Source organism: Salminus brasiliensis, chromosome 16 (assembly GCF_030463535.1).
Source record: "Salminus brasiliensis chromosome 16, fSalBra1.hap2, whole genome shotgun sequence".
Lineage (NCBI taxonomy): Eukaryota > Metazoa > Chordata > Actinopteri > Characiformes > Bryconidae > Salminus > Salminus brasiliensis.
This window is the reverse complement of record NC_132893.1, coordinates 6725428-6741595: the sequence shown is the minus strand read 5'-3', so window position 1 is coordinate 6741595 and position 16168 is coordinate 6725428. Positions and strand designations below refer to the sequence as shown.

At 41.4% G+C, this 16168-nt stretch overlaps 1 protein-coding gene across 1 annotated transcript; it reads left to right on the top strand.

The window, feature by feature from the left end:
- The first annotated feature begins 9728 nt into the window (after positions 1 to 9728).
- Positions 9729 to 12839, top strand: tdgf1 (teratocarcinoma-derived growth factor 1). Its single transcript, XM_072659185.1, has 6 exons — positions 9729 to 9801; positions 9906 to 9955; positions 10237 to 10389; positions 11434 to 11548; positions 11649 to 11758; positions 12724 to 12839. The coding sequence occupies exons 1-6, from the start codon at positions 9782 to 9784 to the stop codon at positions 12822 to 12824; spliced, it is 549 nt and encodes a 182-aa protein (XP_072515286.1). The 5' UTR covers positions 9729 to 9781; the 3' UTR covers positions 12825 to 12839.
- Positions 12840 to 16168: the final 3329 nt, after the last annotated feature.

Sequence of the window (16168 nt, the reverse complement as noted above, 5' to 3'; positions counted from 1 at the left end):
TTGGCTCAAGAATGACACAAGCATTTATGGACAAGCTGAGAGATACAGAACCGTCACTGAAAGTCAAAGAAGCATGTGGACTGCAGTGGTAGAGTAGTATTAGAGGATTTTACACTAATATGACTCGGGTTACACATTCTCCAGCCTAGAGTAGCAACGATAGAAGTGCTACTCTCCCTGTTACAGTCAGCGGAGCATCAAGCAATGATTTTGGAGCTGCTATTTTCAGCTAAAAAGCCACATGGTGTTGCTTTAACTCATGAAAAAGTTCAGTAGCATTTTATTATTAAAAAGTAATAAGGCTTGAGTGACAGACGCTGGCCCTTCAGATGAGGGAAAGCTAAAGCTGACACTAGGGCAGAGCGGTGCAGCGTTATATGCTGAGGAGGCCTCATAGGTGTCAACCTGCAGTGACAGGAAGTCTTCTATTCACAGCCACCAAACCGGTGAATTCACTGACATCCATGGTGGGATGATGAATGTGATGTGATGGATGTGATGATGGGCTCTGTAATAGCGGTGTAAAACTGCTCCAGCAGTGCTCGAGGCTGCCCAAATTTCTTGAGCTGTCACAAGAACTGCTGTCACTGCCGGGCGTTCTTCATAACTGCAGCGGTGTGTCCGTCTCGTTTGAGGATGTGCTGAATGGCCAGGCCCAGGAATTTGGAAGACTCTGCTCTTCTGACTGTGGAGCTGTGTATCCAGAACTCCAGCTAAAGTCTATAGTCAAAGTATAGACTGTCAAAATTATTTTCTCTTAAATATTTAAATATCTGATATTTCTCTTTTTATATTGTTGACAAAATATTATAGGGATTTTTAATTTTGTTCTAAAGTATTTCTTACTCATTTATGTCATTTTATCTGCAGAAAGGGTCTCATTTTATTGGCAGCCTTTTTTCTTGAATTAATGTATGAAAGCCATTTTCTGCTATAGAAATGAGAACTCAAGCTAGAGATGTAAACTCTGCCACTGGTCATGCTGGTTAAATTGATTGACCAGCTTAGATCCTGAAAGGGTATGTGTTCGTTTGACTGTCCACAAGCATGACCAACCTGACCAAGCTAGACCACCAGCAAGACAAGGCTGGTCGACCAGAATGGCCAAAATACACAAGTACACAGCATACGCTCTGCTGGCCAAGAGCTGGTTAGCCAGCTAGCTTACCAGCATAGAGTATGTTTGGTCTGGATTACCAGCTTTTCAACCACCTTGACCATCAAAGACCAGCTTAGACCATCCGAAACCAGCTACCATCAAGAGCTGTCCTTAAGATGGATTCTTTCATCAGGGGAATAAGACCCTTTCAGTAGATAAAATAAATACTGCTGTAAAATAATCTTACTGTGATGGCACTCAATATCCCATAATATCCCCTTCCTTGAGAACAACCCAGTTTGGGCTGCCACCATCAAATCCTGATGCTGATCTAACATAGTTCTGGTGATGGTGATGCCTCGTGGCGCTGTTTGACCAACATACCAGCATTCAGAACACAACAGATGCTGCTTTTGCTGGCGATCAGCATCTCAGCCTCCATGCTATGGACTCTGCAGTCAAGATCTAAGACAGACATGTTAGACAGAGCTCTCCACCACCATCATGAAACACTAACTGAGGGATGGTTGAGTTGGTCTTTCCTCTTTCCTTCAATTTGTCACAAATTAGGTCTTGAAAAGCACTACTGGTACCCCACAACCTAGGCTGAAAACCACTTCCAGGCCTCCTCAAGCACGCTGCTTCTGAGACCCTTGGTTTTTCTTCTTCCAAAGCAAACATCATAACATCAGGTCATCGGAACAAGTCTACTTTTCTAAATGTGGTGTTCTTTGACACGATTCCTGATCTGTTGATATTTTTTCTACAAAAAGGATTCTTCAGTCACCCATCGTATTAGAGCTCTTCGGCCTACCTGGCCTACGTGGATCTGCTGTGCAAGGAAGCGCTTAGCGTTTAATGGCGGAGAGCACTCACAGAGTGATATTTACTCTACCATACAGCTGTATTTGAGCGGCGGCTGGGTGGATGATTTTCACAGCCTCATGACGTCTTATTTTGCCACACTGACATTTTCTTACTCACGATTGATGGCATGAAGACTTCAAGAAACTCCAAAAGAAAAAGCAAACATTGTCGTAGGTCAAAAGCAGTGTGGCCACAAATAAACATAGTGGTTAGCTGACCTGCTAAGAAACAGTCATGAGTAGCTACACTCTTAAGAAAAAAAAAAGATAAGTCAAAAGTTCTTTGTTAGAACCGTCTGCTGATGGTCTGTTTCTGGGGTTCGACCTCGATACTAGAGCTGTACAAGCATGAAGCCCTCCATCCTTCCCAATCCTGCCGCCAGCTGGGGGGAACTCAAAGAATGACAGAGACAGGTCTGTACTCAAATGATTTCCTGTTTATTGGTCAGAAAGGCAGAGTATATATACATCGAGAAGAGGAGAGGCACACATAGTCATAATAGTCACATAGATAATAGATAATATGTTCTGAGCCCCAAGGACGGTCATGACGTCTTGGGTCGACGAGTCAGTCTAAACAACAGATAAATTGGACACTTGTTCATCTACTAACACTGTCACTAAAAGTTGTGGCCAGATCATATGAAGCACAAGCTACGGCCTACGTGTCATACAGGCCTAAATCCCATGTCTATCCCACGATTATGGGTATGCACTTATACAGATTCTAACATTCTTTAGTAAAGGCAGCGGGCCTCATTTATGAAACCTTCATAAACACAAGAGCAAACTGCGAGTTAACTGGGAGTAAAGTAGACCTTCCTGATTCACGAATGCTGCGTAAACACCAGATTTATTAGTAGAACATCTAAATCTTAATGAATACCTATGGGTTACAAATTGGGCATGCATTAGCATTCCTTTACAATTACCATATCATTACCATAAACCACGCCCATGAATTACAATTACAAAAAACACCATACAATGAAGCTCTTGGACTGGGGAATTATTGAATGCAGTACCCATTTTCAGTCTATAGATGTTTTGCACACTTAGGGGAACCTGGTACAGAGAGGCATTAGATGGATTATGCCCCCCAAAGTTACACTTCCCCAGCAGAAGTGTAGGGGAAGTGGCTTACAAAGCATGAGGCGTTTATGCTCAGTGCAGCCTCCTTCCATGAGTTCTACTTGCTCTGCCAGAGCGCCGTCAAATTTGTGCCTTTAAATGAAGCACAAGTTCCATAAATTAGGAGGTGCACGACCACCTGATCCTGCACCAGCAACAGTGTGCAGAGTCAATGCTTGTGCCCCATGACTAAAGGCTCGAGGCTCAGTTATACTCGCATGAAACGCTGCGAACACTATAGCCATTTATTTATAGGCAGGCTTCTTCACAACAACAGATATCAGTGCCAAGAAATACCTATGGAAAAGTACCTTTTAAAAGATGCATGGGACACCCCAAGTAACAAACATTCAGACAACACAATGCTGCATCTCATGGGGTCAATGCGTAGGCCTCGAGCGATCACTTTAGACATTTATGCTTTGTTTTTTTCACTTGACGCTTCCACTGTTGCAGTGTTTCCCCGAAACAACAGGTGGCAGTGTTACCTAGTGATGCCTTAATCATGCATTTTGAAAGACGCAAGTGCAGCGGTTCACGTCATTTTTGCCAGTTGCAGTTGCAATAAGCATTGCTTAAAACTCTGTATGGGAATAGTGTCGGATCTGTGGGACTCCCTTCTCAAAGCTGGCTCTAAAATGTTGCCTAAATACAAAAGAATGGCTCTCGAGTCTAAAGTGACTGACCAGCGAGTCAGTCCTCACCCTCAGACACAGCCATTTCCCCTGGTGGCTTTGATAGACCCTTTTTTCCTCTTTTATAGTGAAATAATCCCCATTCATTAAGTAGCTAATTGACCACATGTCAAACAGTTGCTCTGTACAGGCTACAGGAATTTGCTGTGAATTACAGGCTGTATTAGCAAATTGTTGAGTGGAATTTTATTTGATTTTATTTTGTATGTATGATTTATTATTTACACATTAAAATAATCTTACTGTGATGGCACTGGTTGATAATATTCCATAATATCCCCTCCAAAGAAAAAGTCCTAGCTTGAGAACAACCCAATTTGGGCTGCCACCACCAAATCCTGATGATGATCTAACATAGTTCTGGTGATGGTGATGCCTCGTGGTGCTGGTTGACCAACATACCAGCATTCAGAACACAACAGATGCTGCTTTTGCTGGCGATCAGCATCTCAGCCTCCATGCTATGGACTCTGCAGTCAAGATCTGAGGCCGACATGTTAACCACCATCATGAAACACTAACTGAGGGATGGTTGAATTGGTCTTTCCTTTTTCCTTCAATTTGTCACAAATTAGGTTGTGAAAAACACTACTGGTACCCCACAACCTAGGCTGAAAACCACTTCCAGACCTCCTCAAGCATGCTGCTTCTGAGACCCTTTTCTTTCTTTTTTCTTACATAGCAAACATCATAACATAGGGCAGGTCTACTTTTCTAAATGTGGTGTTCTTTGACATGATTCCTGATCAGTTGGTATTTTTTCTACAAAAAGGATTCTTCAGTCACCCATCGTATTAGAGCTCTTCGGCCTACCTGGCCTACCAGAATTTCATTTGATTTATTATTTACGCATTATTTACAACTTCACACACATTTTACGCCTGGTCTGGAGAAGGTGTAAAAATATTCGTACTTTTAAACCTTTTAAAACTACAAACATGAATGAATATGAGCATTTACAAATGAAGCACATGCATTAAATTGGCCAAACTAACAGCACAAGTTTTGGGCCGATACTGGGCCACACCCACTCTTTAAACTTTCTGTGTGAATAGGTGGGGCTACTGCACGCTGAATAGGCAAACACATGTAAATGTGCTGGTTTTTGTGACTTTACAAAAAAATGAATTCCAAACAGGCTGTTTTGCAGCTTAGTTTCCATATGTGGACTGTATGGGCCTACTATATCATGGACCCTTTAAGGGGCCTATGCATGAACTTTTTTCATTCGTGACATCTATAGTGCTAAGCTTGTCTCGTCTGTGACATCTTCATAGGATGTTGTCTTAAAAAATTGTGATTGACAAAGTTCCAGGATTTGTTCCAGGGACACGTACACTTCTTTTTACAGCCAGTTTAATTTGATTAAAACATGCAACGAGTCACAATGGCGACAGATGACCGCGATGGATGATGGTGGGACGATCATTTTAAATGCTTCTCACCTGTAGCCCCAGTGCAGGAAGGCTGTTCTGAAGATTTATTAGATTAGGAAGGCATAGAAAGCAGCTTCAGTCGCCAACCGTATTTGTTTTCTTTCTAATTAGGAGGACTATTCAGGGCTTGCGGTGTTGGCACCAGAGGCGGCACGGAGGCTTGATTCTGTTTTGTTGGTATTGAGTGTGAGTTTGCTCAGAGGGTTTAAACTCATCCCAGCTCAATTTGACTGTGCTATCTCATCTCGTCTCGTCTCATCTCTCGGTCTCTATCGTCCTCTTACTCAAGTGGACACAGTTGTTTTGAACTTTACGAGTAGAATACATGTTTGAGGACGTCAGGTGTGGCTTCAGGGACTAGTCACATTCTACACAGTTGCTAATGAACCTGCAGATGAAGTTATTGATTCCATTTATTTGCATTTATAATTACAGCATTTAGCTGGAGCTCTTATCCATCCATCTCATTGGCAGGTAGTGGTGTTATCTGTTGCGCCACACCGACCACATCTAAAATATGAAGGGGTTTCTATTCATACATAACCATTACACCACATCCACCAGGCAGGTTGGGGTCATGGACTTATGCTGTTGGCACCAAATTCTGAGCCTACTTTCTGAGTGCCTTTGCAGAAATAGGGGTTCATCAGACCTTACATTTTCATTTCAGGCTTTTAGCAGACGCTCTTATCCAGAGCGACTTACAAAAGTGCTTTGCTATTTACCCAAGGATAACCTCAGCTAGTTTGAATAGGCTAAAAATTCAAAGATACCTCTAAGTTCAAATGCTACTAAACACAAGTCATCAAGGAGAGCATAGTACTCTACTATTCACCCAAGTACTCTTGGAAGAGGTGGGTCTTCAGTTTGGGTTTGAAGACAGCTGTTCGGACATCCAGGGGAAGTTCGTTCTACCACTTTGGTGCCAGGACAGAAAAAGTGATTTTGAGGGATGGTGGGTCAAGCCGAGCTGTACTTGAAGCTCGAAGGGCTCTTGGTGTGGATCGGCTTTTGACCATTGCCATCAAGTCTTCAATTCTCCAGTATTGTGGAGCCTGTGCTGAGCCACTGCAGCCTCAGCTTTCTGTTCTTGGCTGACAGAAGTGGAATCTGTTCAATCTGAGAGGCTTTTCTGCTGCTTGACACAATTGTGGTGCAGAATGGTTATGTGAGTTACTGTAGCCTTTCTGTCAGCTCCTAAAAGTCTGGCCATTCTCTGTTGACCTCTTTCATCAACACGGCGCCTCCGTCTACAGAACTGTCGCTAACTGGATTTAATTTCTTTATTATTATTATTATTATTATTATTATTATTATTATTATTTCAACATTCTAAGTAACTCTAGGGACTGTTCTAGAAATCCTCAGCCCAGCCCGTCTAGCATCAACAATCATGCCAAGGTGAAAATCACTGAGATCACTTTATTTTCCCTTATTCTGATGGTTGACGTGAACATTAACATAACGTTAGCACTTCCAGGCTGCAATTGAACTGCTCTACTGTGTCCCAAAGGTGGGACTGTTCTGTTAGATTCAGATCCGGTGACCTAGAAGGCCACTGAAGGACACTGATCTCATTGTTCAGCTGTATGCACTGCAGCACAATTGACTAATTATTTTTTTTTATTAGATAATTGCATGAATTAGTAGATGTATAAGTGTGCCTAATAATACCCAAGTCCTGGGTAATTCCCACTATGCAATGAGTAGCTCTTTGCTGTAGCCCAGTTGGGCTAATAACCCTCTCACAATAACAACCCAGCCAAAGGGTCAGTTCATAACATTAATTAACAGCACTGGACGCTGATTGAAATCAAGACAGTTCAACACCTTTCATCAGGCAATGGTACAGAGTCCCAGCTGACAGGAATTGTTAAAAGTTCATTTACATAAAAAAGGTAAAATATTCACTTTATTTCAAGTTTTTAAGCTGTTGAAGTGTGTCTAGCGTAGTCAGCTAACATTACTATGCTAAGTTTACTAACTTTAAGATTCACTGATGGGTCACTGGTTATCATTTTATAGCTGATTTCAGGGATAATTTAGACGTTAATGTGATGTACTAATTGAATTGTAGTTGACTGACACTGTAACTTCCTTCATCTTTTCCTCACAGGTTGGAACAAACATGCTAGAATACCAGTTGAACCCAGTGTGTGTGTGTGTGTGTGTGTGTGTGTGTGTGTGTGTCGATACGGAAATCCAGTGCAGGGTCCTGGAACTGATCCAGATTTGGCTGTTCTGTGTATGCAGATTTCACTTTCTGAATAAGGCCCAATGTTTATGTCAGTAAGCTTTTAGAGAGCTGTACCGCCTGTCAACTTCAGCAGTTGCTGAAATGAAAAGGGTTAAAGTTTTAAACTTAGTGTTGTTATGCATGAATCTTGGCATCATGGCTTTGTAATGAAGAAGGAGTGAAAGAAGCTATTGATAATTTAAGCTGATAGTGTGCTCTTTATTGGGGGTTGGGATTAAGAACATTTGGGGGACTAGAGCCTTCATAAATGGGCCTAGTAAAGCGCCTGGAACGTTTGAGCTGCTACTTCTGTAATAATAACATTTATATTTATATATAGATATATATGTTTATCTTTTTATGATACACTTATCTAAACAGTAACTATTATGCATAATAATATTTGATTATGATAAAGGATACACAGCCTTAAGGCTGGGCCTCCCTGTTTATATGAAATAAAACAAGCAAAGAATTGCTTAATTTTTTTTATTTATCTACTGCTGCATAGATACCTGAATTGTAGTGAAAAGTAACATGAAAGGACAACAAGGTATTTGAGGATATTTTTATTAAATATAAAAATTAATGAAAAAATGAGTTCAGAGATCAAACTGAATACACTGATTTTTAATTTCGAGTTATACTGCATGGGGAATCGGTTCAGGGGGGCTGCTTTCTGAATTTCACTGGGTTCTAAATATTATTTCTGCATAATTCCATTATTATATGTTGTTTTTTTGTTTTTTTTTGCTGTTACTTTATTTTTACAGCTTCATTTAGTTCCATCTGCATAGATGCATCTGTACACCCCCCCCCCTCACGCGCACACACACACAACACCCCTCTCCCTTATCACTCCACTCATATCGTGCCAAAAGAAGTAAGTTAAAGTAAGAAAAAAAGGGCTCACAGAGCAGGTTTAGCATAAACAGAGAACCACAACGATAAATTGCACAAAAACACTAATATAAATAATAATAATCATAATAATCATAATAATAAAATACGAAATTATAATATAACTTATGTAGTCTTGGGTTTAAGGTAATAAAATGTTCTGTAAATAAATTAAATAGAATTATCCCCAGGGGAGGGGGGGGGGGGTAGGATATAGGAAGGGAATTCAGGTGATTTCCATCTAACAGTAATACATCTAGCGGCAAGGAGTGCTATCTTCATATATCTAAGGTTCACCCCTGTTTGTTCTGGTAGTACAGATTCATATCCTAGTAAGGTAAGTCTTGGTAAGTGACTCTGCTATAGTGTCCAAAGCACCCTTCCAATACCCTTTCAGATCAGGGCACAGACCACAGCACATGTAATAGAGCCCAACCCCACATTTTACATCGGGGTGATGTTTTAATTCATTTAATATAATCTTTCAGAGGTGAAGTATATCAGATGAATTTAAACTGATGAAATTAAAGATGAAATTAAACGGAATTTACTTAACTATTAAAGCAAAGGCAGGTATTACAAGCTTTAAAGAGGAATTACACCAAAATGTACACATTTCTGCACAATTCAATAACTCGCAGAGATGTAAAAGTCACTGGGGTTTGGTGGGAAATGAATTTTATTGGCGGTTGCAGAGTCTACAGCACAGTTCACATTTATTTGACTATCCAAAATGACTATACCTCTGATGTAAGGTAATGGTCATAGGTAATGGTCATAAATGGTGGTGACCATCCTTCCTTTAGGGAATATTTTTTTCATACAACACTTTGACAATTTTATTATGGACATATTCAAATATCAGACCAAAGAAAGACAAATAAATTAAATAATAAATTATTTAACATGTAAGGTAACAGCAAAGCATATGCTGACTGCTAGCTAACTGCTCATTTTGACTAGAAATGTGTGAAATAAATGACCATTTATTTTTATTTTTTAATGTTTAAAAACAGAACTGTGTGTAAGATCGTGCTCTTCTGATCATCTCTTTTAAATTAAAATATAATAATTAAAATAAAATGTAAAAAAGCCGTGTTTGAGGCTAAACGAGCTAATGGGGCTTTCCGGAACAGGGGAGGGGAGAGAACGAGGCAGGGTGTGTGTGAAGGTGTTAATTGGGCGTCAACTGTGAACCGTAAGCAGGCAATTGCTCGGTGGGTGGGACAAAACAGATCGATAACCAATCAGGGAACCGCGGGGGCGTGTCGTCCTCCGTGATCTAGTCTCGTAACGTGACTGAAGCGGAGAGGACTGCTAATGTTTTGATGCCGCTGGTTTGCTCGACTGCTGGCTCTCAAGGCCCAAAGTGACCAAAGTTCAGTTCCTTTAGTTGCTGGCAGGACTGCAGAGGGACAATGAGGAATTCTCTGTTCAGGTAAGAAGAAGAAGAAGAAGCTCCTTCTGCTTTCTAAACTCAGTTGTGTGTTTTTGTGTTGTTGCACTACTGTACCTAAAGTTTGCTCTGTTGACTTACTGCAGGGTCTTGCTGTCTGCAGCAGTGGTCTGGCAGACCATCACAGTTGGATCAGGTAATTTCTACATCTTTATTTTATTATTGTTATTGTTATCATTTTTTTTTTTACATGAATTGGACTTAAAAATTGTGTTTTATTGTGGCACTTTTTGCATATTTACATAAATATTGTTTTATTCTGAATGCTTTTATAGTGCTTTTATGGTGCTTTTATAGTGTTAACCACCCAAATGTGCTTTTTATGCTATCTATTTCTTCATTCCTGCACTTTTATAGCATAAGCCAGCTGTACCTGAATTGTTCCCTGTTTTATATGATCTTTGTTCCCCCCTCAAGGCTGCGAGGGAGCAGAGTGTGGTAGTGTTAAGGTGCCCGGGAGGCCTGATCAGCACAGCGAATTCCTGAATCGCTTTAATGAAATGAATCCAACCGCAGACCAGAAGCACCGTGACCCTGGAGCTGTGCTACCTTTTATTGGACTCACTGGAAGTAAGTGATGGACGGCAAGGCATGAGGCCTGGGCCTTGCGTAGGGGCGGCAGTGGTTTTAAGCACTGGTCTTAGGCAACTAATGCTTTGTACTGTATTTGGCCCACTTTTCTCATCTGAAAGACCACAGGCAACACACTCACTAATGCTCAGGCCCTATAGGAGGTCACTCAGGTGGGCTAGAACCTGGAAAAATGCAGCGTTTAAAGGCATACTGTGGCCAAACCATTTTTGAGAGCTTTTATAAGTGTAATCAAATCATTGAGATATCAGCAGAGTTATTCAGAGGGATTTAGTGTGAAATGGTTCCTTGCAGAGAAACTGGCTGATTACAGTGGTGGTTAAAGTCCTGATGTCTACAATGCAAATACACCCATTGAACCTAATACCCAAATACCTGAGTTTTTATCTAATCTAATGTTAATGATGGTAAATTAGTGGTAAATCTGTGTAAATGGTGGCAAAACTATACTGTGAAGTTTCCTGTGGGGACTAATTTACCTTTAAAACACTCCACCTGTACCTCAGACATGTGGGGTATCTCAGAACTGTCTCAGAACCTTTTAAATAAACCACTGAAGTGTTTTGTGATTGACCCTTTTAGATGTAGTAAATTTTTTTAGACAGCTGGGTAACGTCGCCACCAACATGTATCACTCTGTGGTGTTCTCCTTTACAAGTGAAGATTCCTGAATGGTTCTTGGCTTGGACAGTGTGTATAATTGCAAGGTTCTTAACACACAGACACACACACTGTGCTGAGAACGGTTCTCCTATAGCATTGCTCCAAACTCCCTATCCTTTTGGCATCTGTGGCATCTGTCCTCTAGTTCCACAGTATTTGGTAGTATCTCAGTGGGCTGTGGACCATAGGTGTTCTGGAGAACGTCAGTGGAGAGCTGCTTGGAAAACAGATGTGTGAAGCCAGCCAGTTGAAAATGTAGTTCCGAATGTTATAACAGATGAGGTTCTGACCCTACAAATCAGGGGATGTCCAGTGGTTTTACTCCGATTTTATTTATGAACTTATTTTTTTACATTGCAGGTGCTAAGCAGAGTCGCAGCTGCTGCAAGAATGGGGGCACTTGCATACTGGGAAGCTTTTGCGCCTGTCCGAAACACTTCACCGGGCGGAGCTGTGAATACGACGAGCGTGCCAGGTAAACAGAGACGCTACACTACAGCTGCCACACAACGTATATAGCTGCTGTCACAGGCAGAATTTAACGGCTCGCTGTGATTTCCCGTGTGTTTTTACAGGAATTGTGGAGTTATACCACATGGGGAATGGGTACAGAAGGGCTGCTCGTACTGCAGATGTGGATATGGAGTACTGCACTGCTTTCCAGAAGTCTTCCATGGCGACTGCGGTAAGTTTATTGACAAATAAGGGAATTTTACTGTCTTTTTAAATTATTATTATTATTATTATTTCTGTGTAATTCAGTTGGCATCAGTTGTTTTTTGCTTTTTATTCACTTCAAAACTACCACTCTACTATGAATGTATTCAAATATCAGACCAAAATCAAATTTTTTTTCTCAAAACTAGATAAAACCAGTAACTCTGGCATTATGGCAGTATGTTTGTAAGCATTTCATGTAATAGGTTCAGTGGAGAGATGTTTTATAAGAAATTTAGCGCGTAACAACATCTGGTTCCATTCACCACCACTGCGAACGTTTCTGATTTTTATTTTCTGACACAGCACATCATACCAAACCACTTTTTGAGTTTGTCTACATGTTATATGAAATTTGGAAAATGGTGAAATTTAAATAAAAAAACTTGTTAGACTTCCCCTTTATCTCTGTAACCACCGCCTTATTGAAACAATGGCTGTAAACCGTTGAGGAACTATATAGGAGCCCTATTCAAATTCGCCTCAGTGTGGATTCAGTGTTCAGCAGCAGTGGCCAGCGAGACTCCCGCTGCATATTACTTTCTCACTGAGGCTACATCATATCAGCGCACCCAGCCGTTTATCTCTCTCCATCAATATCATGATAACCAAAGGCCATACGGAGCGTCCGTCTGAGTGCCGAAACGAGCTTTATCAGATACGGTCTGGAATGGGCAATGGAGAGGTCTTCACACCTCATCCACTGACCAAATAGGGTTGCGAATCCCCACTGGCTAGCGCTTAATTCCAGTAGCCCCATAAAAGATTAGTCGGGGGGATGGGGGGGGGGGGGGGGTTTGGGATGGGGTGGGGAGGGGAGTCTTGTTTTTCAGGTCTAAGCATGTACTAATGGTCCCCATTTCCCCAAGTCACATCTCAAACGCTCTGTATTGCCGTCCATTCATTGGGCCTTTCTTTCTCTTTGCCTTGCAGATGACTCTCAGGAAGTGCGCTGGTTTCGCTCGAGTGCTTCAAGAACACTGTGGACCGAGTCCCTCCTGTGCCTGGCATTGCTCCTTTCATTTCTCCTTTGAAGAACATGGCGAGACTGAGACGTGCGCCTGGCTCTTTTTAACTCTGTGAACTCTGTGGGTTTGGCCCAGTTTTACTCCGGAGCCGATGAAGGCGGACGAAGAGGGGGTTTTAAAAGCGTGTATATATCTATATATTTTAGTTGTTAATTTTTTTTTGTTCATTTCGTCTTTGAGGCAGCATTTATCGGCAGCACTGAAATGTATTTTACTTCCGGTGGAAGTTGGACATGTAGCTGTGTCAAAGCAACTGTTTTAATGTGAAGGACCCTGTATATAGGAGTTATATTGAAAATATATTGTACTTGTGTCGCTGTACATTTTCCCCATGGATGTTTTTCCTCCTTTTTTTGTATTTGTTTCATGATAAAGCGCTATTCCAGAAGATGCCTGGCTCTGTGTTCGTCCGTGTACTAGTACTTGTTCTAAAAGTGGTCATGTCTTCATTTGGAGCCAAAACATTTGTTCACCGCCCCTCTCGACAGGGAGAGAGTGAGATAATGCTCAGATAACCCGTGATTGTTGACCTTTCTGCTATTTTTTTCTTCTCCCCCTTATCTTAAACAAACAATTACTCTGGCCAATCAATCACAATGGCCCCTCCGACCACCTCCACTGACCACATAGAGGTTTTGGAAGGGACGCACTGCATCAGACCATGACTGGAGGAATGGGATTGTCTCGTGTAATTAATTTCCACATCAATAACTCAGATGGCTGATTATTTACTGACCTCGTTTTGGCTGTTCATCACTGGTGATGTAACGCGACTGTGAATCATAACGCTATGGGTGAAAATAGCAGATTTATTGGAAAAGACAAGGATTGGAAAAAAAAAATACATCAGGTTGCGAAGCAATTAAATGTGAATGTTTACAAAATCAATATGTGAGACTCATCGCTTACAGAACTTAATAATAATATAGAAATATGTTTCTGCTGCAAAATGCAGAACATTTAATTACTGCTTGTTTTGGGTTTTTTTTTAATGGTGTTGAAGGTTAAAAGGAGCTAAAACTGAATAGCTGCTAAAAACCAGGCATGGTTTCATTCCTCATGACACTCAAGTAAAGGGTGCTTCTTTGGTAATGGGTTCTCAGAACAGTGGAATAGGGAGCCTACTGTTGGTTCCACAAAGACCCATGCTTGTTAAAAATGTGAAGAACCTGGTTCGGTTCGTTTGCAGTGTTTTTTTTTTTTTTGTTTGGTTTTTTTTTTTTTTTTTTTTTTTTTGATGGTTCGGACTTGGTTCAGGACAATTACGGGACGTTGACCATAGGTGTTCTGCTGAAACCCACGCTCGCGCCTCCTGTATCTGCTGTAACCGTAGATTAACCCTTATTTATGGACAGACATTAAAGCGATGCGAGGGTAATCTGTTACGCGCATTCTGCGGTGTGATGCGCGTGCACTCGTGACACCCAAACGAACCGGACCAGATGTGTACAGAAACTCTGGCGCGCCCCTAACAAGCTCAGGTGGTCTCAGGTGGTCATGCCGGCCGCTTCATCGCGGGGGAGTTTCCGTGCAGACCTGCTCACACGCGCCCGTGCTGTCGTTCAGCGGGGCTGTGTCCCAAACCGCGCACTACCACACTAGTGCGCTAGCCTCCATTAGAACTGCATTGCAGTGCAGACGTGTGTGAGTTGGGATGCAGCCACAGTAACGTCTAAGTTCACAAAATAGTGTGATAACGAATTAGCACGTGCACATTATCAGACATGAGGTTTAATTAATACTGATTTCACGACGATGTGATTTTGTAGGACAGGTTTAAGGATCCAGCTGTTAGATTTGAATATTTCCTCAATAGTTATTGCGTGGGTCAGGCAGGACGTGCGTCATACGTCACCTTCGATTGCTAATATATCCGGTGTCGTGACGCATCCTATCTATCCCCTCTGACGTCATCTTACAGAAGGACCATTTAGGACCCAACACGTTGACCCAAGCCAGCCGATGGAGCATCATGCTACTAGTTAGCCAGTCGAGCTGACCCCCCTTCGATTGCATTAGCTAGTATGCTACTGATTAGCCATCTTGCTCAGGGTTAGCGGACAGCAAGTGCACGATAACTAGCTTTACCTGTTGGTATCAGCTTTATAAGCCAGCGTAGCAACAACAAAATTATATAGTTGAACTTACTAATAAGTGATTTAATAAATCAAGTTAAATAGCAACGTTCTTATTAATGATCAGTTAATATCTTTCCAGCTACGTGAAGATGGACAATTAACCATGTGTGCGATTTTACCCAATGGAACAGTCAGGGGGGATAGGATGTGTCACGACACCGAATTAATGCAAATGACCAGACAAACGTCCATGTTGTTCAATAAGCTTCTGAAAGCTACATCATTAAAAACCAGGGCATGAAAATATACAGTAACAGAGACAATGTCTGTACGTTCGTTTTCAATCCATTCATGGCGGAGGGGTACATAAGTTGTTATAAGGCAAAGTAGTCCCCCATTTTTATGATGATGATGATGATGATTATTATTATTATTATTATTATTATTATTATTATTATTATTTTATTGACATCATTTTACCCTGAGCTGTATTACATATAAACACAGTGTAGGTTCACTGGTGGTTTGGGTAATAAATAAATAAATATGGCTATATCTGTGTTGTAGTTCCATTCACCAGCATTTTCAGTAAAGAAAGTCAAGGTGGTAATTTTCTTTACAATAAACCATTTCACATGAACCTACTCTGAATGGTTTACATCTCAACGACTCAGCAGACAAATTCTGCAAAAATTACAAAAAAAAATTGTGGACTCTCTTTTTATCAGCAGTCTGACAACTAGTGCAGCTCTGAAGACAAGCATAAAAAGCACATTGCATTTTTTATTACTATTCAATGGAGTTTCTTTTCTTTTATTTTTTTGCCATGCTTCTGTACATTGATTCACAAAGCCCTCAGCCTTGTGCTTCTGCCGGCAGTGAAGCAAATGTGAGAGCAACCCACAATTAATCTTAATCAGTGTCCCCACAAAACGACCCAGGCTGTTATTTAGTCTTAGTGTATGCATCCGGGTTTAATGTATGCAGACCCGCACGCATTAAAGCCTCGGATTAATATGTCTGCCTCTCTTCTTTCTCAAACTCGGGTTCCATATAGCTGGCACTTAACGCAAAGCTGCAAATGCACAAGGCTTGAATATAAGAGGGCTATTGCTATCTGGGGCTAAGTGGCCGTTCCTGCTAAAAGCTGGGTAGTTGCCATCTGAGCAGCTGCATAGAGTTGCTTGTGGTGATCACTCTCTTCCCATTGAAATGCACATAGGCTCCTTTATTCTAGCAGCAGGGTGGGGCGAGGGGCTGGAGGGGAGGGAG

Coding starts and splice junctions, on each gene's coding strand:
- tdgf1 (XM_072659185.1), top strand. CDS start 9,782: ATGAGGAATTCTCTGTTCAG. Junction 9,956..10,236: donor GACCATCACAGTTGGATCAG/GTAATTTCTACA, acceptor TCCCCCCTCAAG/GCTGCGAGGGAGCAGAGTGT. Junction 10,390..11,433: donor TTTTATTGGACTCACTGGAA/GTAAGTGATGGA, acceptor TTTACATTGCAG/GTGCTAAGCAGAGTCGCAGC.